At 39.3% G+C, this 27,323-nt stretch overlaps 1 protein-coding gene across 1 annotated transcript in view; it reads left to right on the plus strand.

Moving 5' to 3' along the window:
• The first annotated feature begins 1,015 nt into the window (after window positions 1-1,015).
• CSPG4 (chondroitin sulfate proteoglycan 4) overlaps window positions 1,016-27,323 on the plus strand; it is a 67,713-nt gene continuing 41,405 nt past the window's right edge. The window contains exon 1 of the mRNA XM_072147866.1: window positions 1,016-1,138. Coding sequence (XP_072003967.1) covers window positions 1,066-1,138 — 73 coding nt within the window. The 5' untranslated portion in view covers window positions 1,016-1,065. The remainder of the gene's footprint in view (window positions 1,139-27,323) is intronic.

The raw sequence follows: 27,323 nt of genomic DNA on the forward strand, positions 1-27,323 counted from the left end.
TTCAGTTTTCCCTCAAAAATAAAACACCCCATGCAGCCTCACCTCTCTAATGTAATGCCCCATGCAGCCTTCCCTCACTAATGAAACGCAGCCTCCCCCCACTAATGAAATGCATATTGTAACCTCCCCTCACTAATGATATGCCCCAGGCAGTCTCCTCTCACTAATGAATGCCCCAGGCAGTCTCCTCTCACTAATGAATGTCCCATGCAGCCTCCCCTCACTAATAAAATGCCCTATGCAACCTACCTTTGCTAATGAAATGCCCCATGCAGCAGCACCCACTAATGAAATGACCCAAACAGCCCTCCGATAAAAAAAATTCTATACCCAGCCACCGGTGCTCTTTTTGGCTCTTATCTTCATGTATGAAAGCAAGGGCACCCTGCGCACGCACATACTATGATGTTAGCGGTGTGTGCACGGGTTAGAGTTCATGTACCACTCTACCAGCACTGCACAGAAAGATGTGAAGACTGTGGAATCGGGCTGTACTTGGCCTGATCCCACAGACTGCACACACTACAGTGGATGGGAGTCCCTGCGTTATATAGTAAAGCTGAGAAGCACGTTACATAGAGGAGGATTCACATACTGTGAATGGAAATTAATTAAAAAATACACATTGTAAAACATAATTGAATTGAAATATGGAATTGTCTAATTGCGTAATAACATAATAATAAAATTAATAATAAAAAAACAACATCATAAACTGTTTAGCAGTATACACAAACATCACAAACATAAAGTGGTTAGCTTAAAACAACATATGTATATAGACATCGCTGCCTGTACTCCACAGTACTGTGCACCCATCTGTTACTAGGAAATGCACAGTTATTTCTATCTAACAGGCATAGTGTTGTTCCTCTCAGGCTTACACATAGTTAAAGAGAAAACACAGTTATGATTGGTCCATTATTAAACGGTTACATTATATGGCAAGTTACAAATTTGCTCATATAGTGTTTGTGATGTAGGGGTTAAGCAGACAGGGTGGGACCCCAGTGTAACGTGAGTCCCTCTTCCACTCATTCTGTCTCTGCAGTCAGCAGTAGCTGTATGATGGCTGGAGGACGCTGTTTTCTGCTCCTGCTTCTTCTGGGGGGAGTCCTTCAAGACATGGGATCTGAAGGTAAATTATTTGGGGTCTGATGGGCACAACGGATAACTAAAAGTGGTTCTGCATGCACTCGAAAAGAAACTAGAAACTTTCTTGGACCCCCCCTTTCATTCTAGATCAGTGATACAGCCCAGGTTTCCCTCTCTAGGATTTAAACTTCTGTATTACCAATGTATTTCATGCACAGATATCTGGATGCATTCTTATTCTTATCATATTGTTCCCTATCAGAATTTCCTGGATTTCCTTATATTGATCGTATTCTCTTCATTTGTAAATTGTTGATTTTAGAATACAAATCATTCAATTGCTTTAACCTTCAGCCTCATTTTAAAAAGCATCACTCTTCCGTGTAATATTCATAAAGATGTATTGTATACACATACATTGCTCATGCCTGCATTTAATTCTCACTTTGCTTGTATTGTTATAATCGCACTCCATAGGAAGAATAAGTGCATTTAGCTCTTATTATGTAAATGTTTCCTGATGGATGAGGGAATATTACAGCAGTGATTTATACGGGATCTGTTCTTGTAGCCATTACTGATCTTTTTGCTTTCCATGTTATAGTATAAACTGTATGTCAACATCGCACATCAATTCTTCCTCATGTCAGGCTTCTTTCATAAGTCCCTCTGTTTATGCGTATCTAAGGAGACCACCATTCATACAGTATATGCAATATTACTCATAGATCAGTGAGTGATCCATTATCACACTTATACCGAGCATTGGACAGTTTTTCTCTTGATAAATGAGATATATATTGAATGTCCCCTACCTTCCTATTTTTATGGCTCATCTTGCTGTTATACACCTTGTCATTGATACTTTGTAGGTAATAGACATATTTGCATCTATAGCAGGGATCCAATTTATTCATGCCCCTTCTGTTTTCCTCCCTCCATGTAGGCTGGCCACAAGCGCAGCAGACAGCCGATGAAGTCACCTGGCTGACTGCTAATCTCGCGCATGCGCGGTAGCTACCTTCCTTGCGCAGCCGGGTAACTTCACTGGCTGTCTTCAGAGGTTGCAGCCAGCCTACATGGGGGGGGAGGAAAGCAGGAGCCGCTTGGCTAGCCGAGGGGTGAGCGCCTCTGGCTCATTTGCATACATTTTATAAGTCAATATTTCATTATAGACACCCCGGAGCATGCCAGCAGGAGTCCCCCATCACCCCTAAGGTAACGAGCCTCCGTTTCGGAACAGTCTACCACCCCTAAATGGGACAGTATATGTCCTTTTCACGGGCTGAGTGCTCTCCATAGTCGGTAAGTCTTTGGTGCATATCGCAGCAAAGACTTACTGGTAACACCCGCGATCGTCCCACATCGCCGCCAACAAAGCTGCATATCGTTGCTCCCCGTGACGTCACGGTGAGCTCCAATCCGTTGCCATGACAGCCCCGGGTCTTCCAAAGACCCTAGGCTGTCTCGTTTCAATCCATTGATTAAAATTTGAGATTTGCACATTGTAATGTATGAGGGGGAAAATCTCCATATACTGCCATACAGCAGTATGGCAGTAACAACCTAGGGTTGAAGTACCCTAGGGAGTCTGAAAAATAGTAAAAGTAAAAATTAGTTAAAAATTTATAATAAAAAAAACTAAAAATTCTAATCACCCCCTTTCCCTAGAACTGATATAAATATAAATAAACAGTAAAATTCACAAACACATTAGGTATCGCCGCATCTGAAAGTGCCCCTTCTATCAAAATATAATATAAAATAGCGCCCAAAGTCGAAAATGGCAGTTTTTGCCATTTTGAAAAATATTAAAAAATCAATAAAAAGTGATCAAAATGTCGTACAGTCCTAAAAATGGTAGCATTGAAAACTTCATCAAAAAAAGATACCACCCACAGCTCTGTACACTGAAGTATGAAATAGTTATTAGCGCCAGAAGGTGGCAAAATTAAAAAAAAAAATTCTACACAAGTTTTTAATTTTTGTAAAAGTATGAAAACATTATAAAACCTATACAAATTTGGTATCCCTGTGATTGCACCAACCCAAAGAATAAAGTAGACATGTCATTTCTGGCTCAGTGAAAGCTGTAAATTCCAAGCCCACAAGAAAACGCTGCAAATTTCACTGCATTTTGAATTTTTTTCCCGCTTCCCAGTACATGGCATGGAAGAATAAATAACATCACTATGAAGTGCAATTTGTTACATAGAAAACAAGCTGTTTTCTCTGTACGTGTAAAAAAAGTTATAGATTTTTGATTGTGGGGAGTGAAAAATAAAAATGTAAAAACAAAAAAGGACGAGGTCCCTTAAGGACAGTCTGCCGGAGCAGTGCAGGGGGAGCCAGATTCATGAAGAATGTGCGCCACATTTCAGGGATCTGGCACACTCTGCACACTTCACAGGCAAACTCCACATAGTGCTCCTTTTTTGATAAATGTGGGCCAATGTGTTATACTATTGTAGCAAACTGTCAAGTTAAGGTTGCTACATCTGAAGACCATGGTCTCCAACGTTGTACATGTCATTTCTAAAAGTAGAACAATTCAATATAACATTGCCAAAAACCTCAATATTTGAAGTTTATATATATAGAAAATATTACTATAGAACTATATAAATACCACAATAGACAACAGACTGGTGGAGTCCTGCATGGTGCAACCATGTGTGCCAGGCTAAGAAACACGTTCTTTCCATTGGCATTAATGGCATCACCATATATAGTGTGTAACATTTATATAATTCCCTGTGATCTAAAACAATAAGACAATTATTATTAACATTATTCTAACATTCTGCTGTGTCCTTCCACAACATGTGTCAATTATCATTTATTAGTTCTGCTTCAACACGTCCTATTTTCTCATGTATTTCTGTTCTGTATGCCACATAGAAGTCTATGGGTACATATATAAAATACAGGTTGCATAAGTGCTGAATACACCGTATTCTGTGCACCGTACAGTGTATGCTGCCATGTATAAATGCAGTATCCAGAATCAGTGGGAGGTGTCATCCAGCCAATAGTAAGCCATCCATCATTTGCCAACCCACTGTATTTTTTACGGATATGGTGCCATACATGCTCATATTCAGGTGAAAAATGGCTGTATTTATGGCAAAATTCAGCTGTATATACAGAACAAGAAAAAACATATGTCATGTGCAAGAGGCCTAACTCTTATTGCTTAACACTTAGGACGCAAAGGTGTTGCACCGACAGAAATTTGGATTGCCATGTTGTACATATGCAATTATGGGCATTCAAAATGGTATCAAATATGAAGACATCTAAGTAATCAGATGACTTTTCTTGAATTGGCCAATCATCTAATGTTTAAGAGGAAATCCTGAATCTGAATGGTGAATGTCAAACGCTCAAAAATGTTCTTCTAGTTGAAAAGGCTGTCAGAAGTCCCTGTCCCCTCACTTTATAGATAATATACATATGTTTGGCCTATGGGGGAGTCAGATAAGATAGAGGTGTGCATATGCTGCTACTACTGTAGTATTTGATCTTAAATTAAATCTATTTTCAGCATATGCAAATGTGTGTCTAAGCATTTCAATAATTTATACTTTTGCAGTACTAGTCATTAATGGGAATTTCTAGCTGTAGAAAGAATTATCTGTTTCTATTTCTGGGGGTAAATGTCTATTACTAATTGTATGACAGCTGGGATCCTCAGTAATGAGAGAGAGCTGTAAGTACACTCAAGTGCTGCATTCACTATACACAGCAGGACTACACTCACCCTCCTGTATAGAAGTCACATAGATGGGAATTAAGAGGGAGCAATGCATGTACACAAGGAGTACTACGGGTACTTCACCTGTATCTATTCTGTAAACATTCCTCCAAACCAGTGGTAAAACTCTTCCAGATTAATATAATTCCGGTGATGTTAACAACTTGCAGATGACATCCATTACATGTGTTTTTAGTGTCCAAATCTATTTTTATTAACAGTCCATGGACACAAGTGCAAAATGTCTTTGAACCTTAAAGGGGTATTCTCGTCTGGGCATTCACATTCAGTTTAATAAATCTTCCATACATAAACATTTCTTCAATTAGATGTTATTAAAAAAAATGTTCCTGGGTGAAGATAATTTCTCATAAATGGAGCGATATGGGCCCTTAGAAACGAAATAGCTTCCTCGGATACGGCCACCTCTGCTGGAGGTATTTCACAAATAAACAAAAAATTTTTGAATATGAAATGTCCGTGAGTTACTGCAGGTCCTACAGGCGTCCTGTGGTAATGATCGCTGAAGCCAGGGGCTCAGTCAGGACTTAATAGCGCATGTCTGGCCACTGCTGCCCAAATGTGAGGTGGTCGTAACCGAGGAAGCTATCTCGTTTCTAAGGGCCAACATGGCTATGTTTATGGGAAATTATCTTCACACAGGAACATTTTTTTTAATAACATCCAATTGAAGAAATGTTTATATATGGAAGATTAGTGAAACTGAATGTGAACGCCCAGACGAGAATACCCCTTTAATGATAAAGACTTAAGCATTGCTTTGCTTCCAATACCAAACATGCACCAGTGTAAAATTACTATAACTTGTGTTATAGAGTAACTTGAGGGTGTGCAGAGAGAGTGCATCCAGGTGTTGGGGCCTTAACCTTTAAGGTGTCTCCTTTGCATACAAAGAAACCAGTAATTTAAGCAATGGGCCAGGATTTGCGACTGTTCCCCTATTATGCCACCTATGTTCCCCTCTTATGCCATGCTAAGTAAGCATGGAGGGGCATGTACTGGGCTGTGCTAGACCATGGAGTGAGCCGGCTCAGGGAAGGACAAGGCATAGAATTGTCTGGGCTTGCGGCTGTCCATATGATATATAAAATAAACGCCAGAAGGATAAATGAAATACTCAGCATGAGCAAAGTAGCAAGGTTAACGTCAAGTGCTGGCGTATGATGCACCAGTGTTTGACAAATCCCCCAAATAAACAGTTATAGCTTTCTGGGGCATGGTAAGTGTTTTACATCAGGGCCCCACAGCTTCAGGTTGGACCTATGATCATGTATCCATGAGAGACTACTTTAGGATGCTATGGAAGTTAACTCTTCTGTATATATAATGGAAATGAAAAGTAAAATGCTTTTTACAGACTGACCCATTCAAAACTACCTGACATGATGTGTAATCCATCTGCCTCTGAGCGCCTCTTATATAGCATCCACAGTTATACCTCAAAAATGACATGGGCCGGTATGATGTGATAACCTTCATATTTCCAACTAAACAATATAGGCCTATATTTATTAAAAACAGTGCAAAATGAGCTTTGTAGTTTACCTGTGTAGTTTGCAGGGTGCGCCATTATTGCAGATGCACGTTCTTCATGAATTTGGAGCTCCCTGCACTGCTACGACAGAGTGCACCACTTTTTTTTGGGTGCACCATTAACATGACGCTTACGATACAATTCTGTCGGACTTTGAATGATAAATGTGGCGCAGGGCCCGACTAAACACAGGAACAAGTATGTCTTGGATACTTCTTAAATACATGTGCACATAGAATATGCAAAATCCGCCAGAAAACTGGCGCAGGGGCTTTAATTAATCTGGGCCATAGTATATAACTTTCTTTAGATTTACTCAATTGATGGAATAACCACATGTACTATTAATGGGTAAGTACTATTTTAAACTAAAAAAACATGGGTAAAATTGCTAGTCCCTTCATCTTAAATTCCATTTTGAGTTATGGGACTAGACTTGATAACTGATGTCACAGTATAAGTTTTACAGATTGTCAGTACAAGATGTAATCATCATGTGGACTAATGTCATGTTCCATGATGATGTTCTCATATAACTGACTTTATATGCATGATCTCCATCACAATTCTAATTTGGTTGACTATAGAGGTCTAGTAATGTACTAATACTTAAATGATTACTGGTAACTCCAAAATATAACAGAAATATACATATATATGTAACACTTATGTGCTCCATAGGTATGTAGCTATAAAGGTTGAAAAAAAAACACAGACATTACAAAGTTCAACCCATTTTTTTGTACAACTACAATAACTCTTAATATTGTGCCATTTCTACCTATTTGGGTGCTTTAGCCTAAAATGTGCCTACTTGGACTATAAATAACCATTTTCTTTGTTGATGCTGAAATCATTTCTTCCACAAATAATAAAAATCTCCTGTTCCCCAGTAATTTTATAATTTATTTAGGTTTGTTATGTAATGAAACAGCACAATCTCATTCCATGCTTCAGTAACTGCCCATTTACAGTCCCTCAAACAAAGCTTTGGTAATAAATGCTAATTTTCTAGGAATTATAGAGGTAGACATATGTCATCCCCTAAGGAAGCAATATACAGTACATTGAATTGAAGTAGGTGAAGTGAGAAGCACTGAATGAACAGACATCTTTTGAACAAATGTTTTTGCAGACACAACCACACTACACATTATAGTCCATGTACATTTAAACCTGAAGGGGCATTCATTTTGTTGAACTCATCAACTCAAGAACTTTTGTGTTATTTGTATTGGCATCTAAATCCTGAATTATAAATGTCCCCTGAACCTTTCTTCTCCCATATGACACTCTAGATGCCAGACTAGATGTTTTTATTATGTTGCCAAGAATGATGGTTCTGATTCCCCAAACAAGTATAATTGACCATTAGTAAAATGCTCTTAAGCACAAACATATATATCTCCATTTCATCTTAACAAACAGGGCAGTGCTAGAATATTATCTCACATTACTACTGTAGATAGCACTACTTTGCCTCACAATTGAACAAAATATAAAATAAACTCCAGTGTCCCAATTCCTCAGTGGCTTTTACTTGCCCCGATGTGTAGTGGGTGGGCTGACAAATGTCATAGATATCTGCTATCCCAATCCATTCACTAGATCCTAGTGACATCTATTATTAGGTAGAGTCTTCAGTAGTCTGGGAGAATGTCAGGCATCTGCTCCTAGCATGATTACTGATCAAAAACATACCAATGCTGGATCTAACTTTTCAGACCTTGGCACTTTATACATTGTAACCTTCCCCGTGGATATTCACTAAGATGCAACCTTTCCTCACTTAGAATCTCATTTAAATATATCATCCTGTCCCATATTTAGTCAGTAATACAAAGATCAGCATACATTGGTACTCCCTTCTGAAACTACCCTCTATCAGCCTGACACCTAGGTCAATACGCTTAGTTTTTAATCAAGTTCATTTGCATCAAAATAACCGTATAACAGCAGTAAATTGCATATGGGCTTAAGGGACTTATTTTCCATTTAATGTAATACACAGAATTCCAATAAGATCTTCTCTAAACACTAATATGTATAAATGTGCTTCCAGCATAGTCCCTATTTAGCTCAGTGCATAGTTTAGCTAACATTATTTATTGGCCTCACTCTTAAGGACAGCGGCATTGTCTTATTTAATCTGAATAGGGACCTATGTGCTTGGAAATTCACATGTTTGTGCTGTGCCTTAATATATTATATAATATATAAACAGAAGATGCATTCAACATTGATCACATTAAAATGGTACAGGATGTGTCTGTTTTACTAAACCACACACCACGAGGCAAACACATTCAAATTAGTTCTAATGCATTGAAGTGTCTTCAGCCAAAGTGCTACATAATTATGTACAGATCCCAAAAATATTAACGGATATTTGTTCAAGACTGAAAAAACCTTCTTTTTTTATGTAAAAGAGATGTTTGTGTATGCGTCTTCTGGATCTTTAATTTACCAAGTGGATTTTATGTGGCTGTTCTCAATCTCTCTCATTTGTCAAGGTTTCTCGGGTCCCTAAATTTAACTCAATGACAGCGACAGTTTTAACACTTGGAAATGTACTCGTCATGCAGAAGCTCATGACAGCAACATGCTATATTGATTACAAGGTCAGGGCCTCTGTAAAGTACTGTGACCTGGTGACTTCAACAGGTTATAGTTCTGTTCATTCATAACATCTCACTGACAGGCGGTTGTAAGAGGTGTGTGGGGTAGGGGTGGGGGAGGACCACATTGAAGCTTAGACCCTGCTGAAGGATAATTTTTTCCATCAGGGTGTGTCTAGGAGCTAGTGGGACAGACAGAGAGGCCTGTGTTTGTGTGACTCCGCTCCACACATCTGACATTAAATGTTCCTGTCTGTAAGAAAACCCTCTTTGAAAAGTAAGTCTAAGGGGGAGAACGTTCTGCTTTTGCACACCATTTACACACCCTGTGACTACACCCCAGAGCGACGCCCTACTACAGCTTCTGTAATAAGCACGTAACTGTTTCCTATTAAGAGTTCCTATAATAATCTTGTTCTTCTGACTAATTCTACAGTGATGTCTCATAAGTTCTAAAATGTGGATTTGGTAGAGACTCACCCTTTCCCTACACCTCAGAACCACTGGAAGGTTCCGCAAAGATTTCAAAATCACCATGTATGATTGTACTAAAAGATGCCCATAGATAGATAGATGTCAGAATCACAGACTTGGGTTCAGGAAGGGAGACTGCTGTGTTACACTGGAACCTGCTCTGACAGCTCTCCAACCTCGTAAACCTCCATGCATAGACTATGCCCAAATGCAATAATACACTCACTATTTAAACAATCAGTTCAAGCAACATCTCTTCTGAGTTTATGGAATTGTTAGAACAAACAAAGACTCTTATTGAGTTTTAATAAAAGGACAGTGCTTACAAACAAAGGGGTTATCATGCAAAAAGGTAGCAAAATAAACAGACATATACATGCAATGCAAAAATAAACAGTTTGGGATAATAAAAGGGCTAAAAAAGAACTAAATACATTACATGACGCTATTAGTCTGCTGCCTATGGAAGTAGAAATACGCAATCAATCTAACCACTAGGGATCCCCCAAAGAATTAATAATTTGCTATGTAGATGAAAGTTGAAAGTCCACAGTTGTTGATACCTTTAATTGGCTAACATGAAAGGATGATGTTACTTGCCAGCTTTCAAGACATCAGCCTTTTTAGTTAGAACTCCCAATTTTTATCTATTTAACCACTTGCTATGGTAGCACTTCCACCTAAGTAAGATTCCAAAATCCACACTAGCCCCCTATCTGTGGTGAAATGAGGAAGACTTAATGATGTCTACATTAATGTCATTCAATTAAAGTGTTACATTACAAAATATTTTACTCCTGAAAATCTTTAATTTTGATATCTTGCAATCTGGCATCCTAGGACCTTGGTCTTACCTTCATCTATTCCCTCATAATGTTACACACAATTTATACTACTAAACATGATGATAAGAGTAGGAATAATTTCATAATTATTTAACTGCTCTCAGTTGCTGGGTACCCATTTTTAGCCTTTTATACAGTAATAGCATAGACTTGGATGGAGTTATTAGACTGAAGCATGTGGCTGAAGTTTTAAATTATGCCACATATTTCTTTGTTGTGTACATCAAGAGGGGGTTTCTAGATGTGACTTGACCTATATGGGACATAATGTTTGCTGACCTAACGGGTGTGAGTAGATTCCCCCCACTGGACAATTAGGTTATATGATAGAGTCTGGTTCCTGTGAATGCTGATCTATAGCACAAATATCCTGTCCTGGTTTAGGGAAAAGGAGTGGAATTGATAAAGAGTGGGGGCACCTACTTTTACTCATAATGTTGATGTGTCCCTTTCTTTATTACCACAACCCCCTTTTTATATGGTATGGGATTATTGATACATTCATCATACCACACCAGTCTTAATCGTTTCTTCCTAACAGGCCATAATTACTCTCTTTTTTATGCTGTATTGTGAATTCATATTGCTGTAATGACAAATTCAATCTCAGCACCTTCCCATTAGGTGTTGCTGAATACTAAGCGACCAAGTTAATCGCCTTATAACACATTCATTGGAATATTGTCAGTCACTGCCACCTCTCTTACTCCACTCCTCACACCCCAGTGAAAATATACCCTGGCTATTGACAAAGGACAGGTATCCTCCTCCAATGCCTGTAACAGCCCGTGTTTTACTGGAATTAAATCTGCATCACTCCGCCTCACCCAAAGTAACAGATTGCATGTTATCAATGGGCTGCCCTTCTCATCCACCTACAAATAAAAATATTATTTCAGCACAGAAGTAAAGTTACACTTTCATCAAATATTAAAAGTTTGTGGAACCACTAATGTTAATTAAAAAGGCAGATTTGTTAATTAGTGTGAAAAAGGCTATGAAAACCTGTCTTTAAAGGAAATATACTATCAAAATCATGCATAGATAAACCAGGGACACTTACTCAGAGATCCAGGTACTGTGACTGTGGTAATCTTCTTATATTTGTGATCCATTTCCTCCTTCCTTCTAAACTCAATTTTTAAAAATCTTTTCACAGGCTGTTACAATGAGCAGAACATGTCTCACTCTCCACCTGTTCTTCCCCTCCTTCATCTGCCTGTGTAATCTAGCAGCAGCAGGAAGTGCAGAGGGAGACCTGCTCTGCTCATTGTAACAGTCAGTGAAAGGACATCACTGAGGGGCTTTGGAAACAACCCCAGAGCCCCTCAGACTCATTGACATTATTTGAAAAGTTTAATTTAAAAGAAAGGAGGAGATGGATAACAAATATAAGAAGATCCATGGCATCTGGATCTATGAGTAAGTAAGTGTCCCTAGTTTATCATGATAGATTCTGATGGTAGATTTGACAGGTTGCTCAAAGCATAGAAGGAAACTTCTGATCTTGTAAATGTACTTTTCTTTCCTTCAAAATAATATGTTTTTAAATTTTGTGATATGTTGAAGATGCAAAACCAAAGTATACTGTAGAAGCCAAGTGAGTGAAATGAAAAATGTGTAGAATAGAATCTGAAAGTATTATGGCAAATGAATGATCAAGTTCCCCAATTAAAAGCAGGGAAGCCTTTTCCAAAGAAGCCTTTTGGGAGAATTTTACCTGCATTTTCTCACACTACATCTTCCACATCCCAAAGGTAAATTATTTTTATGTCATTTAATAGGATACATAATATAAAATGTATTCCACTTAGACTTTCCTGGTTCTATTACAACACAAGAGGTCTCAGGAACCACCATGCATTATATTTAAAAGAAACAATGCTTCTGCTAACAAGCACAAAACCGAAGTACAATGAATGCTTGCACAATAATAATAATAATAATTCCTTTATTTATATGGTGCACACAGATTACAGAGTGCTGCACAGAGCTTGCAAAATAAGTCATACAATCTGTTCCTATTTTAGTGTAAAATTTTTTAAAAAATCTATAACATATTATATATCAATGAAAACAAGATTAAAAGAATACATTTTCAAATGTAAAATAAATCCAGTTTAAGTCATTACTGTTAACATTGGTTTGTATGACATATCTGTAATATCCTCCTGTGCTATTTTATGAGCCACACAGTATTATACTGTGAGGAGGGGCCTTCATGTGTGTGCTTCATGCTCTTCATCTGTGCCATATTAAAGTATATAAAAGCCACAATGTAAATTGATAATAATAATACAGTAGATTAGTCCACCAGCTTTACCAAGGTAATAAACAGAAGAGAAGTTTTCAAAAACTCAACAGAGGAGCACTATGAGAAATGTTATTAGGTAAACGAATGATTGAGTCATTCATCCAAATATCTGACCAAATTGAAACCTCATGTGCTGCATAGGAATTATTGGGACCCTGCTGAGAATCTTTTAAATCAGATTTATTTTAAAAATGAAAACTGTGTAACACTCTTCCTTCACTGGTATATCAGTCTTAGGCTACATTCACAGGAATGTGTGCCCGCCGTGGCACGGTAGAGGAGGAGGGGGTGAGTGCTGCTCGCCCCTGCTAATGGAGATACATGGCGCAAGGCGCCGTAATACGGAGAAAGATAGGACATGTCCTATCCTTTCCCCAGGTATGGAGCGGTACCGTACCGCACGTGTGCGGTACAGTACCATTCCATGTACCCATTGCCAGCCTATGGGGGAAATATATACGTCTCCCAACGGTGAATGTAGCCTTACTGCTTTTATGGTACAACTGTAGTAAAACATAGCTTATGAACAAAAGCATGAAACAATACAATGGTTTAGACATTATCAAGGAAACCTTCTTAATTGGTCAGCATACATTGATGACTGAAGCAAAATCTCACCTCCCCTACATCCCCAAACAGGGCTTTGCACTTAAGATACACACCTTTCTCCATCCTAATTATCACATTTATACTGTCCTTGAATTCTCTCATACCGGGGGGCAGCAGGACACCATGTGAAGCTTAGTGTCATACACCCGGACACACACAAGCTCGGGAGATGTACCGTACTTCTCCAAAGAGACTATTAAGGAATTGACCCAAGGGCACACAGTTCCAGAACATGTGCTAACGATCTGCCAATCCCATGTAACATCTTGGGCAAGCGTCATCTGATTTCAGCCTGATTCAATGCAGAAAGGCTGGTCTCCTATGGATCAAGTACAGTGATAAGCATCACTAGTGATGACCTGGTAGTAAAGCTCATCAGAAATTGACCAGATATCTTGGTTTCACATCTTCTAAGCTATCAGGTGATATGGTTTGGCAATTGTATTGAGGAGAGAGTAACTTGCTTCTCTTTAGCTCTCAGGGGAGCTCAAGGTCCGCTTCCTTGATTTTACTTTAGAGAAAATGTAGCTTGTGCAGGTAGGCTTTAGAAGTGTCACAGACTATTGATGGCAATGCTGAGCTGTCAGGAACAGCACTTACACAGTATTATTCAGAATCGGCCATTTCCATAGACCTAAGTCTAGGGTGACCAAAAATTGGGAGAGAGGTATGCAAGAGGGAGAGAAACATGAGTATCTTTTCTCCTCTGGACACAAAGCCCTCCAGATATCTATCAGCCATACTAAAATCTCCCATCAGAATCACTGATAATAATGACATATTCATTTCATACAGTTCAGTCCTGTGTGTTTTTTATAAACTAGAATGCCCTAATGCAAAGAGCTTTACAAAATATGTAAATGAGGCTGAGGAGCTCTTGGGTGTCAAGGGAGCCCCTCTGAGGTCTCTTTTATTCACTCCAGTACAAGCTGGCCACATCATCCCGCTGCTACTCCTCAACACTATACTCTCTGCAAATCCTGCAGATGCGTGGTATTATCTTCCTTGTACAGCTACTTACTACACACAGAAAGATATATACACTGTCTGCAGCTTATTATGGTCAAAACTAATGACGGATTCCCTTTGACATTACCTATCATGAGAGTTGGTGCACTTGGTAAAGCAATGAGGAAAGAAGGAAACCTTTATGAATATCGGCAGTATAGGATGGTCGTTTTCATTACTGATAAACATACAGATCTGCACACCCTATTACGATAGGTTCAATCACATTTAAAAAGGCACATCCTTATGCACTACTTCGCTCATACCATAATAATAATAATACTAATTATTTATTTATATAGCACACAAAGATTATGCAGCGCTGCACAGAGCTTGCCAAATCAGTCTCTGTCCCCATTGGGCTCACAATCTAATCAACCTTTCAGTATGTTTTAGAGTGTGGGAGGAAACTAGAGGACACTTACGCAAACATGGAGAGAACACGCAAACTCTTTGCAGATGTTGACCTGGATGGGACTTGAACACAGGAACCCAGCGCTACAAGGCTGTAGTGCTAACCACTGAGCCACGGTGCTGCCCATGTGTTCCATAATTTCCTCTACTACTGCCAAACCTGAAGACAATTGCTGCTAACACTTACACAAGTACACATATTCAGCAAAAAAGGATCGATAGAAAGGCTGTGCTCAGCAATGTGGCATTGTATGCAGATGCTAGATGATGATCTCTGTTTGGCAGCACTGCCTTGGTTTGTGGGAGATAAAGAATCAGAATCCAGAAAATGTGGTTGTTTAAACAGAAGCGCAGTATTTATATGTCCATGTTCATGTGTATATTCATGTGTCTGCAAGAATAATTCCACTGTGTGCTCTGTATTGTCTATGTGGCTTCTTATTACTCTTCATGGGGATGTGTGCTCTGGTGTGTTACTGTGTGTCTCTGTTTATTTATGTGTGTCAGAACATTTCCTGTACAGTTTTTGGTTTGACTCAGAGGGACAGAAATTGAACACAAATTTGTACAGTCATGGCCAAAAGTTTTGAGAATGATACAAATCTTAATTTTTCCAAAGTCTACTGGATCAGGTTTTATAATGGCAATTTGCATATACTCCAGAATGTTATAAAGAGTGATCAGCTTAACAGCACTTAATTGCAAAGTCAGTATTTGCCTAGAAAATTAACTTTTTCCCCCAAAACACATTTCAACTTCATTGCAGGGCTGCCTTAAAAGGAGCAGCTAACAACATTTCAGTGATTGCTCCATTAACACAGGTTTGGGTGTTGATGAGGACAGGGCTGGAGATCAATCTGTCATGATTAAGTAAGAATCATACCACTGGACACTTTAAAAGGAGTCTGGTGCTTGGCATCATTGTTTCTCTTCTGTTAACCATGGTTATCTCTAAAGAAACACGTGCAGTCATCATTGCACTGCACAGAACTGGCCTAACAGGGAAGAGTATTGCAGCTAGAAAGATTGCACCAGCAGTGCAAAGCTTGGTCAGGAATGGCAGCAGGCAGGTGTGAGTGCATCTGCACGCATTGTGAGGCAAAGACTCTTGGAGCAAGGCCTGGTGTCAAGGAGGGCAGCAACGAAGCCACCTCTCTCCAGAAAAATATCAGGGACAGACTAATATTCTGCAAAAGGTACAGGGAGTGGACTATTGAGGACTGGGGTAGAGTCATTTTCTCTGATGAATCCCCTTTCCGATTGTTTGGAACATCTGGAAAACAGCTTGTTCGGAGAAGACAAGGTGAGCTATACCACCAGTCTTGTCTCATGCCAACTGTAAAGCATCCTGCAACCATTCATGTGTGGGGTTGCTTCTCAGCCAAGGGAATCGGCTCTCTCACAGTCTTGCCTAAAAACACATCCATGAATAGAGAATGGTACCAGAATGTCCACCAAGAGCAACTTCTCCCAACCGTCCAAGAGCAGTTTGATGATCAACAATGCCTTTTCCAGCATGATGGAGCACCTTGTCATAAATGGCTTGGAACAAAACATAGAGATGTTGGGTCCATGGCCTGGAAACTCCACAGATCTTAATCCCATTGAGAACTTGTGGTCAATCATCAAGAGACGCGTGGACAAACAAAAACCAACAAATTGTGACAAAATGCAAGCATTGATTGTGCAAGAATGGACTTCTGGCAGTCAGTATTTGGTCCAGAAGTTGATTGAGGGCTGCCAGGGAGAATTGCAGAGGTCCTGAAGAAGAAGGGGCAACACTGCAAATATTGACTTGCTGCATTAACTCATTCTAACTGTCAATAAAAGCTTTAGTTACTCATAGTATGATTGCACTTGTATTTATGTATGTGATAAAAAACATCTGACAAACACACATAAAAACCAGAGGGCAACAGATGAAACACGTGAAAATATAATATTTGTGACATTCTCAAACCTTTGGCCATGACTGTAAGGTCACAAGTTATAGACATAGAGAAGAGAAGGGTAACATACATACACATGCAGACAAACATCTGGTCCAACATGTAAAAGTAGTGAAGGGAACTGAGCCCCTGTCAAACAAATATGGTGGTAGATACATCTGTATAGAACAAAATGGGCATATTAAAATTTACAAAACATATGTGTTGAGGTAATGAAGGATATGTTTCATTGTGTTATTCTTCTTTGTGAGAGTGTGCCCTAGAATGTATTGCTTACCATATAGGTGTGTGGCCAGGTTAATACAGATTAGATTGCTAGCTAGAGGATTAGCAGATATTTATGTTGACAGATCAGGTTATTAAGTCTTAAAACCAAGTTATACAGCAATACTGTCCATGGGTGTATGTGCTGTGTATATGAATGTATATACTGAGCACTTGTCCTGGTGTTAATTAGTAGCAGTTCTGTGCATTATGTACTGGTGGTATGTCAGTTAGGGGTATGTACTAACACCATTCACATTTAGTGAAACCCCACACCTTATATCAATGTGATTGTGGAAAGACCACTCTTTATATTTAACCTCAACATGCCACATCCTAATATCTCAGCCCCTACCCTACCCTTTTTTTGTAAAATTCTCCCTTTCCCCAGGGAAGTCTTTGCGGTCAGGATGAATTAGAATCCCATTTAATTGAGTACAGAATCACTAAGAACATGGTTAGGGAAGAGTGTGGGAATGAGGAAGCCCAATTTATAAGGAGGAGAGGAGAGGGACGAGAGAAAAGCAACACAGAGCCAGCGACTGACTAAGCATCTTCCTCTCCACTCACTCATTTTTTCTACCTCATTCCCCTTCACTCCCCCTCCTCCGTTGTGTCATTCCCGCCATCACTACATCCTTAACCTTTCCCATGTTTTATGTTCTAGCTAAAAATACCCCAAAACATTAATCAGAGAGCCCCTGGGGACTGGTGTATTACTGTGCACATTAACTGGGGAGAAATGAAGTGTGAGAAAGAGGTAGATTGATAGAGTAAACGAGAGAGGGGGAGCGAGAAATGGAAAGAAAACAGGTCGGGAATCACAGAGTCTATGCCGTCTGCAGCTGGGAGGGGGAGAGTAAATCATGGGCCTCCATAAATTCAGCTTTATTCTGATACAGCCCCTGGAAATAGGACAAAATTACCCACACACTTCATTCTCTCCCACTATTGCTGTTTCTTTCCTGATCACAACACCTGCTGTACAGATTACAAAGGCCTTACTCCTTTCTATGTCTGTACCCCCCACAATGCCTCTTATTTCCCTACCCCCATCAGTGACAAGCACCAGAAATGAGACGTTCAGGTTGTTGGATTAGTTCTTATATTTGTAGCTGTAGTTCAGTTTAGGTCACGTTTAATCTTGGAAAGGTAAGAAATATCCACAGGTTCACTTAAGGCCAGACTTGTCAGACACAGAACTCCCTTTTAGAACCTACTGAATTCAAAAATTTGCTTGACTCTTTCCTAAGGGAGTTTGACTCTCTGTGGATGTCGTAATATCAGACTATTATTGCAGATCTGTTAGCTTTACATTCCGCTTATTATGCTTATGCTATATATCTCGGAGACCGTTACATTTAGCGTGAGATGTGGTAGCAGTATAGACCATTAGGGCACATATAATATCTGAAGTAGCAAATGAGTAGTCTGTGGCTACTGTATAAACGGCTACACGTGGTCAGACACATATCAGGTAGGTTTAAGCATTTAACAATACTAAAAATGCCAAATTTACATCATAGAAGGGGCTTTCCTCACATAGAGAAGTCCGTCTTTAACTATGGGTCGCTTGTAAGTCGGATGTCCTTAAGTTGGGGACTGCCTGTATCTATCTATCTAAGTAACAAAACACAGAAGAACAATGGGACTTATTTACTGAGGTCCCGTGGCCACATTTCCGTCGGGTTTTTCGACGTTTTCGGGGATTGTGCAGGGGATTGCGTCGCACGCGATTGGATTGTGTCGCAATCACACGCAGGATTTAACGTTTAAAATTGTGTCGCAATCCAAGCACTTACATGCACATGGAAGAAGAAGGTGAACTCCGGCGGACCTGAGCAGGGAAGCGACACAAGAAGGAAATCGGGCGCACGCTCATAGTGAATCGCGGCAGACTTCATCCTCGTCGGACATTCCAGATTGCAGATCTCGCAGGACCGGGTAAGTAAATGTGCCCCAATTAATCCATAGATTAATAAGGTTAAATGAGTAATCTCTGCCCGAGCAAGCTGCATGGTACATCAACAAAATAAACTAAAGTACATTAAAGAAACAAATGTCTTACAATCTTGCCAGATGTTGTGATACATTGGCCCAGATATATTAAAATGGATGAAATGTGCATTCTTTTTCTTTGCACTTGCTTTGTGCAAGTTGCAGCACAATATATAATAGTGTCACACACTCTTAGTTAATCCTGTCAGTTTTCCAGATGTGACATAGTTGCACCAGTTTTTTCTTGTTGCACTTTGCTCCATGCTGTGGTGACAGAATTGTGTTAGATATGTTATAAATGTGTTGCAAGCTAGGAGCTCACGTAAGCACGCCCCTTCAAGTGAACAGTATTAAAAGGTGTCGGATGAAATGTAACTGCGACACAATTGTGGCACTCCAACATTATTAAATACATGTGTAAGCTCCAAAGACTTTTTATTATATGCAACCGTGGACAAAAAAACTGGCGCAGAAACATCCAGTACACCAATCTGCTCTCCAATGTTGTTGTGGCACTTCATCAAGCCCTCTTCCGCATCCCGGCCAGTTACAACAGTTACGTGTGCACTGTTCACATCGCTTGTGTGCAACAATGTGCTTGACAGGAATAGAAGAGACCGCAACATTCATCGGAGCACTGACGTCTGTTCATTTTAACAATCTTACAAAACCCTTACAAATTTCATTGTGTGCTTTCATAAATACATTTTTGCATACCACTTAATACTTTGTTATGTCAAATACTCAAAACCCCACCAACATACTGACTCCCACCCCATTTCCCACAATAACAGGACTCTTATTGGAGCAGTGCATAAAAGGAGCATTATCATAATTTTATAACTGTTTATTCAGCAAATCCACTTAGTTCAGGGATTAAACAAGGTATGTTTATGCATCAGTGTAGCTAAAGAATTCTCAAGGTAAGTTTGCTTCTTAATGCATAAAAGCAAATGGAAGTTTCCTTTAAGTGCTTGTGCCTCTAAATCAGGAAAAGTGTTAATACGACATGCAAAAAGGTAGACTAGACATAATATCATAAGCATCATTATGCAATTCATATCCTACACATGAGTATCTTAAAGTGCCTATGAGTGGAGGTGAGGTACCCCGAAGCCCATTTTGCATGTCACTGCTTCCTCAGGCCCCCTTGGGCTGCTACATTGTCTGAATTTATTTAGCTCTGAAGTGTGTGGTGTGGTAATGTATGAAACATCAGAAATATTTAGTTCATGATTTTGTCCATAATTGTATGGGTTTCAATGTGATTTGTCAATAAAATTAACTATTTTTTAAAGTACCAAAGTTTTTGGATTTGGACTAGTGTATTTCTATTTGGATTGGATTATTGACAGCGAGGGTTTGATTTAAAGAACATTTAGATTTGTGACTTCACAATTATTGTGGATGAATTGTGCTTTTAATCTAGTGTTTTGAAAAGTTCTTAAAATAGTCTGATGAGAAAATCACCGTAAGACATACTTTACTAATTACCAGAACTTTGTTAAAATGACTAATTCTGACAACTGCCTAATGGAAAAACACACAGGAATAGTCCTCAGAGAGGAACAAACTTTTTTTGTCCAGACTAGGAAGTTCAAATATATTCTGTAGTTGTATAATAAGAGCAGCAAAGCCCTATAATTTATACTCTGCTACTCTGTAAAACCCATCATTTGTGGCAATGCACAGGACAGCTTCAATCACCAGTGCATTTTTCTGGGTATATAATCCAGACTGGTTGGCACTTATGTGGGCACAGTAGCTGCCAAGATTGATGGCACTGTGGCTCTTGTATGTGTGAAATGTGGAGGTACTTAAAGGGAACCTGTAAATTAGTTTTTCCACCATAAACTGGGCTAAGCATCAGCATTAAGCAGAGCTGTTTCTTTTATTGGCATATGCAAATTTACCTAGTAACTGGCAGCTTCAGACAGTCATGCAGACATCACATGAAATTAAGTGAGACATGACTGATTGACAGATCAGGAGGGCATCAGGTTGACGTCAGACAATTAGGAAAATGTCAATTATGCCTTAGATTTAGGGTGCATTCACACAGTTCGTTTTTGGTGCCGTGCGTTTGGATGGTTTGAATCAACTTTTCTTCATTATGGAAGTGTAAGCAGCTGTGAAAATGTTAACACAGCTGCTTACACTTCCAGATATTAAGAAAAATGGATTAAATCCTGCCAAATGCATGCTAACATGCAAAAACATGTTTTTTGCAAAGTGTTTTAAAACGCACTGTGTGACCGCACCCTTTGGTTGCATTCCCACAAACGTTGCACGACCGTTGGGGGACATATATACGGCCACAATAGGCCAGCAATGGGCACACGGAACAGCACGTGCAGCACTGTAGCGCTCCATACCCGGGAAAATGATAGGACAAGTCCTATCCTCCCCTGTATTATGGCGCCGTGCGCCATGTATCTCGATGGAGAGGGGTGGGGGCGAGCAGAGCTCACCCCCTCCTCCTCTCCCGTGTGCCGACGTGAGTGTGAATGTAGTCTTGCGATGTGCGATGTTTCTCACAACTGTCACTTGTGATGGTAAATTTTCATATGCCAATCTGAAGTTTTAAAAGCTCAGTGACATAAAGTTTAGTGAGTGGCACCACAGAAAAGTCTTTGCTTTATGCTGCCCCTAGTCTACAGTTGGAAAATCACCTTCGGAGTATGTGAAATATCTCCCTCTAAGTATATATAGTATGTATACGCTTGGGAGAATGGCTGCATACTGCATTATGCTAAAGAGTTGCTCAGTGATACTAAATCCTAAAATCCCCATAGGACTAATCTATATGGATTAAGAATAAATTAATATGTATGTGACAGATTGCTCATGTTCATGAATCCCTGTAAAGTATGTCAGTCTAAGTTTGCTCCCTATACAGTATACAAAATAAAAAAATCAGTTGCACAATTACACACTTCACTCTTTAGGCAAATGATGCACCTTAAAGGAACAGAATCATATTTTTTCACAAGATATACCAATAAAAACACACAATAAAACTGTTGAACTATAACAACCAAAAAAGATGACAAGAAGCATGTGTGAATTACTACCAAAAAGTGTGCTTCATGACACATTGTATTATCCCACAATACCATGGTTTTTATGTAATTATGGCTTGCATTGCATTATGCTTATTTTTTGCATATTCGAGTTTATTGTTTTTAGTTGTAACAGGTAACATTACCATACAGGTAAAAGAAATACAATACAACACAGTACAAACATTTATGGGCATGCATTTTGCTTTTATGTGCTCATCATATACCAAAAGTCTTGTTACTGTAAAAAAAATTTGAGAAAATCCATAAACTACTAAAGCAGTTGTGAGCAATATGAATGGCGGTAACCTCAAGAGATTTTATTATTATATTACACAGAAAATAATGCAAATTGTAAACCAACATCTGCTCAGAGCAGATATATCAAAATTAGTGCAAAGAAAAAGGAAAGGAACTGCTCTTCTCAATGCTATTTGTTACTATGGTGTTCATTGCCTATGGACTTATTCTGATAGGTCATTTCCTTAATTTCCTAAGAAAAATGTCCCTAATATATAATTGTACACTGCACAGAGAACTCTTTTAGGCCTCTTGCCCATGAACCATATTAAAAATCGCATGACTTTGCTCAATGATTTGATTTTCATTCAGGGTTCAGTGCTATGTGACTTTGGTCCATATTTATCAAAAACTGTGCAAAATGCAATATGAGGAGTTTGCCTGTGGAGTGTGCAACTTTTTTAACATTTAACATAGGGGGGCACATTTACTTACCCATTTACTTACTTATCCTTGATCCAGAATGTCCCCCGGAATGCACATCTGCCGCGATTCAAGAAGATTGCGTGCCCGATTTCCTGCTTGTGTCGCTTCCCCGATCAGGTCCGACGCAGTTCACCATCTTCCTCCCAGTGTATGTAAGTGCATTGGATGTGACACAAATTTAAATGTTAATCCCGCGCTTAGTAAGAATCCGTTTGATTGTCCGACGGTTTCTGCCGCATGTAGGCCGGCGCCGATGCGTCAATATCCGGTCGCGTGCAACACAATTTACGCGAACCCCGAAAAAGTCGGGAAGCCGGACGAAAATGCGGCCGTGGGACCCTTAGTAAATAAGCCCCAGGGTGTGCAGCACATTTCTGTCAGATACTGCATGATAAACATGGTGCATGGTCTGACACCATTTTCAGTACAGAATTTGTGTTGCATCGGGTGTGGTGCATTTGTGTCGTGGACACTTTCTAAATACATGTGCAAAGTAAGCCAGAAAACAGGGCCGGGGGCTTTAATAGATGTGGGCCAATGTGTTGGAGCATGACTAAAAAGGTTCTGAACTGTCTCCACATTCATGAAGGTTAAATAGAACTTCATAACACAAGTTTTTAGCTCTTTTATTTGTCCTCCAAAAATGTGTCAGAAACGCAAGAAGTGTCGTAATTACCAAGCTTTGCCAAAATTGAGCAACCAAAAACAAAAAAATGTTTTAGTGTCAGAAAAGGAGCAATAATGTAGGGTGGACACTTCATAAATATGGTGCACAAGGCGCAGCAAGGAAAGAAAAAGCACAAAAACTGTCAGAAAGCTAACAGCTCATTCTGTATATGTAGCAATGATACTACCAGTATTTTGCCTAGGTGGCAGAAGGATCATGAAACTCTAAAACTTCACTGTGAGCATTTTTAACCTTTATATCCACTCTGCTTATATCCATCCAAACCGGCAGGGTAGCAGGACAGCCCCAGCACACCCAGGTGCACTACTATGTGAACTACTCCTTTGTCTAAACTCAGTTATTGACATCCATCCATGTATGAGCATACCCACTATGACAGCCATCCATGTATGAGCATACCCACTATGACAGCCATCCATGTATGAGCATACCCACTATGACAGCCATCCATGTATGAGCATACCCACTATGACAGCCATCCATGTATGAGCATACCCACTATGACAGCCATCCATGTATGAGCATACCCACTATGACAGCCATCCATGTATGAGCATACCCACTATGACAGCCATCCATGTATGAGCATACCCACTATGACAACTATCCAAGTATGAGCATACCCACTATGACAGCCATCCATGTATGAGCATACCCACTATGACAGCCATCCATGTATGAGCATACCCACTATGACAGCTATCCATGCATGAGAAAACCCACTATGACAGCCACCCATGTATGAGAATACCCACTATGACAGCCACCCATGTATGAGAATACCCACTATGACAGCCATCCATGTATGAGCATACCCACTATGACAGCCATCCATGTATGAGAATACCCACCATGACAGCCATCCATGTATGAGAATACCCACTATGACAGCCACCCATGTATGAGAATACCCACTATGACAGCCACCCATGTATGAGCATACTCACTATGACAGCCATTCATGTATGAGAATACCCACTATGACAGCCACCAATGTATGAGCATACCCACTATGACAGCCATCCATGTATGAGAATACCCACTATGACAGCCATCCATGTATGAGAATACCCACTAAACTCCTAAGCAAAAAATAAGTAAATTAGGAGCAGTAAATTACAACTTAGTGCATCTCTATGCATAAATCAATCTGCTCCATTTCCTATATATGATGCTACCTCCATACTGGACTGCATTATTAACATAACAGTTCCTTTCAAAGAAATGAATAGTGTTTTTTGACACAAGACATTTTCTAAATGCATGGGTATAGGAAAATGTGGATACTTATTATTACATGTGTGTAAATTTGCATTTTTCCATAAAGTAATGTACTGTTGACTCCTTAATCCAACAAAAGATGCAAAACCATTTTTATTTTTGAGAATGTGTCAAAAAAATTTCTCTCCCAGACATCACAATGCTCCTGTATTAGTGCAGTTCAATTTCTTGTGTTATCTAAGTTAAATTCAATACAGCCCAACAAATCACAGAGCAGACCTGTCTCCTTGAGTTGTCATTTTCTGATTCAGTAAAATATCATAAATTACCTACGCCACAAATGCATACTTTTACTGTCTCCTCCATCATTTCTTTGCTTTGTTAACCTTTGCATAATGCAGCCAGAAGAGAATAAAGAGATTGCCGATTTAGCATTCAAGTACCTTATTAACCAGAACATCAGAGAAGAAGGTTGGTTTTGATGATGACAATTTTTTTTCCTTTATTTTTTTAATATGCAGGAGCATATTGAACCATTGTAGTATGCGGTTATTGTACAGAGCAGTTGTGCAGAAAGTTTCCACAAAGAGTTGCATTTTAAAGGAGTTGTAAGCACTGGATGGCAAGCATTCATATTACTATGACAAAGTGGTAATTGTGTGATAGTTCTTAGTGGAAAACATTAAACCAATCTTTTAATGAACATAAAACATTATCATATCTCAGTTATAAACATCTTTATAAATTACAATCAAAATTTTATACCATGACGTTTAAAACGGTTGGACTTTGTAGAGAATTGAGTTGAAGTCTCACAGAAACATTGTAGTACAAGTAACTGTACTGCTACTGTAGCATGTGATTTGAAGCATAGGATGTTAATGGATGCTACAGGTACCCACATCAGGCATGAATTAGGTTAAAAAGGGTGTGGTTTAGATGTGTGTAGGCATGGATTAACTAAGATATCGAACCTGAGACAGCTCCACTTGGAGTAGGTGTTAATGGAGCCTCCTCATGCTCATTTACATCATTTTAATGCCTTTTTTCTTAAAAACGAGGGGATAAAAAGTTAGAAGAAGAGCAGATCCTGCTAAAAGGGGGCACACACCAGTATGCCAGTTTGCTTAGTTTACAATCTTTGATACTGGTGGTAGATGTCCTTTAAAAACACAAGTGAGTATCTGAGATGGAGGAAAAGGAAGTAAGATGGGTAAGATGCTTTGGTAAGATGAGCTGTATTATGATATGGTATATCTGTGATATAATAGCACAGCTACTCTTACTCCTACCCCCCTACCCCAGATACTCACTTATGTTTTAAAATTCACATTATGTGCCAATCTATTTCCTCTGCAGCCTCCCATGTACACTGACCTCACACCTACTGGTGAAGTGCGAGCAGTTGCATTGGTTGGCTGCTCCCTTCTGTACACTCATCTGCTTTACGTACATGATGTTGTGCCCAATGCACCACTCCCTGAGGTGAAAGTCTAACGTGATTCATTTCTTGATCTCAATGTTGTTTTATACTACAAACGCTTCTCTTTTTATCCTTCTATTTCCCCTACACCATTGAGTGGGGTGTTTCTTTCCCAGTCATTTGATTCTCAGACATGTCACACACTTATCACAGTGATCCTGTGCACCATGAATCTGCTTATCTTTGTGAATTGATTCTGTAGCTTGTAAGGGGAGTGAAAATCTTCTTGTCTGCCTAGGGCAACAAAATGCCTTGTCCTGCCCCTGCTTGTGTCTTTGGACATGTTGGTTGGTGCACCAGCTCTATGTATCAGATCACTTAATCTTCCAATCCTAATGAATTCATTGAATTAAAATTCTATTACTTATTGTAACCTATTTTATGCTATTTTATCTACAGTATTTAATTTCCATATATGAAAGAAGAACTGTTTACTGTTTCCATTGCAATTTTTAATGCTTCTTGAGGTCATCTATACTAAAATCCTGGAAAATCCACTTAAAAGGCGGAATTATTATTGTACATCAAGAAAAGAATTCTTAAAAATTCCACTTAACAAATATCTGTACTACCATATTTCAATAACCATCAGGTAGATCAGCTGACTTGAAGTTGATGGGGGAGATTTATGAAGGCTTCTATAACAGTTATCTGCAGCCACCCACTAAGTACATCAGGGGGGGTACATCGGTGCTGTAGAGGGGCGTGGCTTAGATCATATGGCAGTGCAAGCGCCGGCATATGATAAATGTCTCCCAAAGTCTCTGATTAGAGTTTACTTTTCCAGTGGCAAAACAATTTTCATGAGATTTTCTCAAAACATCATAGTTTTTTGGGCAGCACTACACATTTGTAGTATGTATTGTATAGTAAATATTGTTTTATATTTTGCAAAAAGAGGCCTGATACAACATTGTAAAAAATGCCTGTGAAATATTTAGTATGTTGGTTCTGGAAAACAGCAAAGTACATCAATGTTCTGCAATATTATATGAAGTCACAGACTTCTGCAGTCTAGACCTTTCACAAATTCTCGTCCTTTCCCTTGCACACACAGCAGGCCCTGTGAATGCTTCCTCATGCTAGACGTTTATGGTGATCTCACAGCTTCACTATTTATATAAAGCACTATTTTCCATCTTTCAGCTAAATGTCTGTCATTCCTCAGGGGGACCTGCGGAGTATCAGTATTATGGACAAGCATCACTGAGCTATAATTAGAAAGGGGAAGGGTTACAAAGGA

This window comes from Engystomops pustulosus, chromosome 4 (genome assembly GCF_040894005.1).
Source record: "Engystomops pustulosus chromosome 4, aEngPut4.maternal, whole genome shotgun sequence".
Taxonomy (NCBI): Eukaryota; Metazoa; Chordata; class Amphibia; order Anura; family Leptodactylidae; genus Engystomops; species Engystomops pustulosus.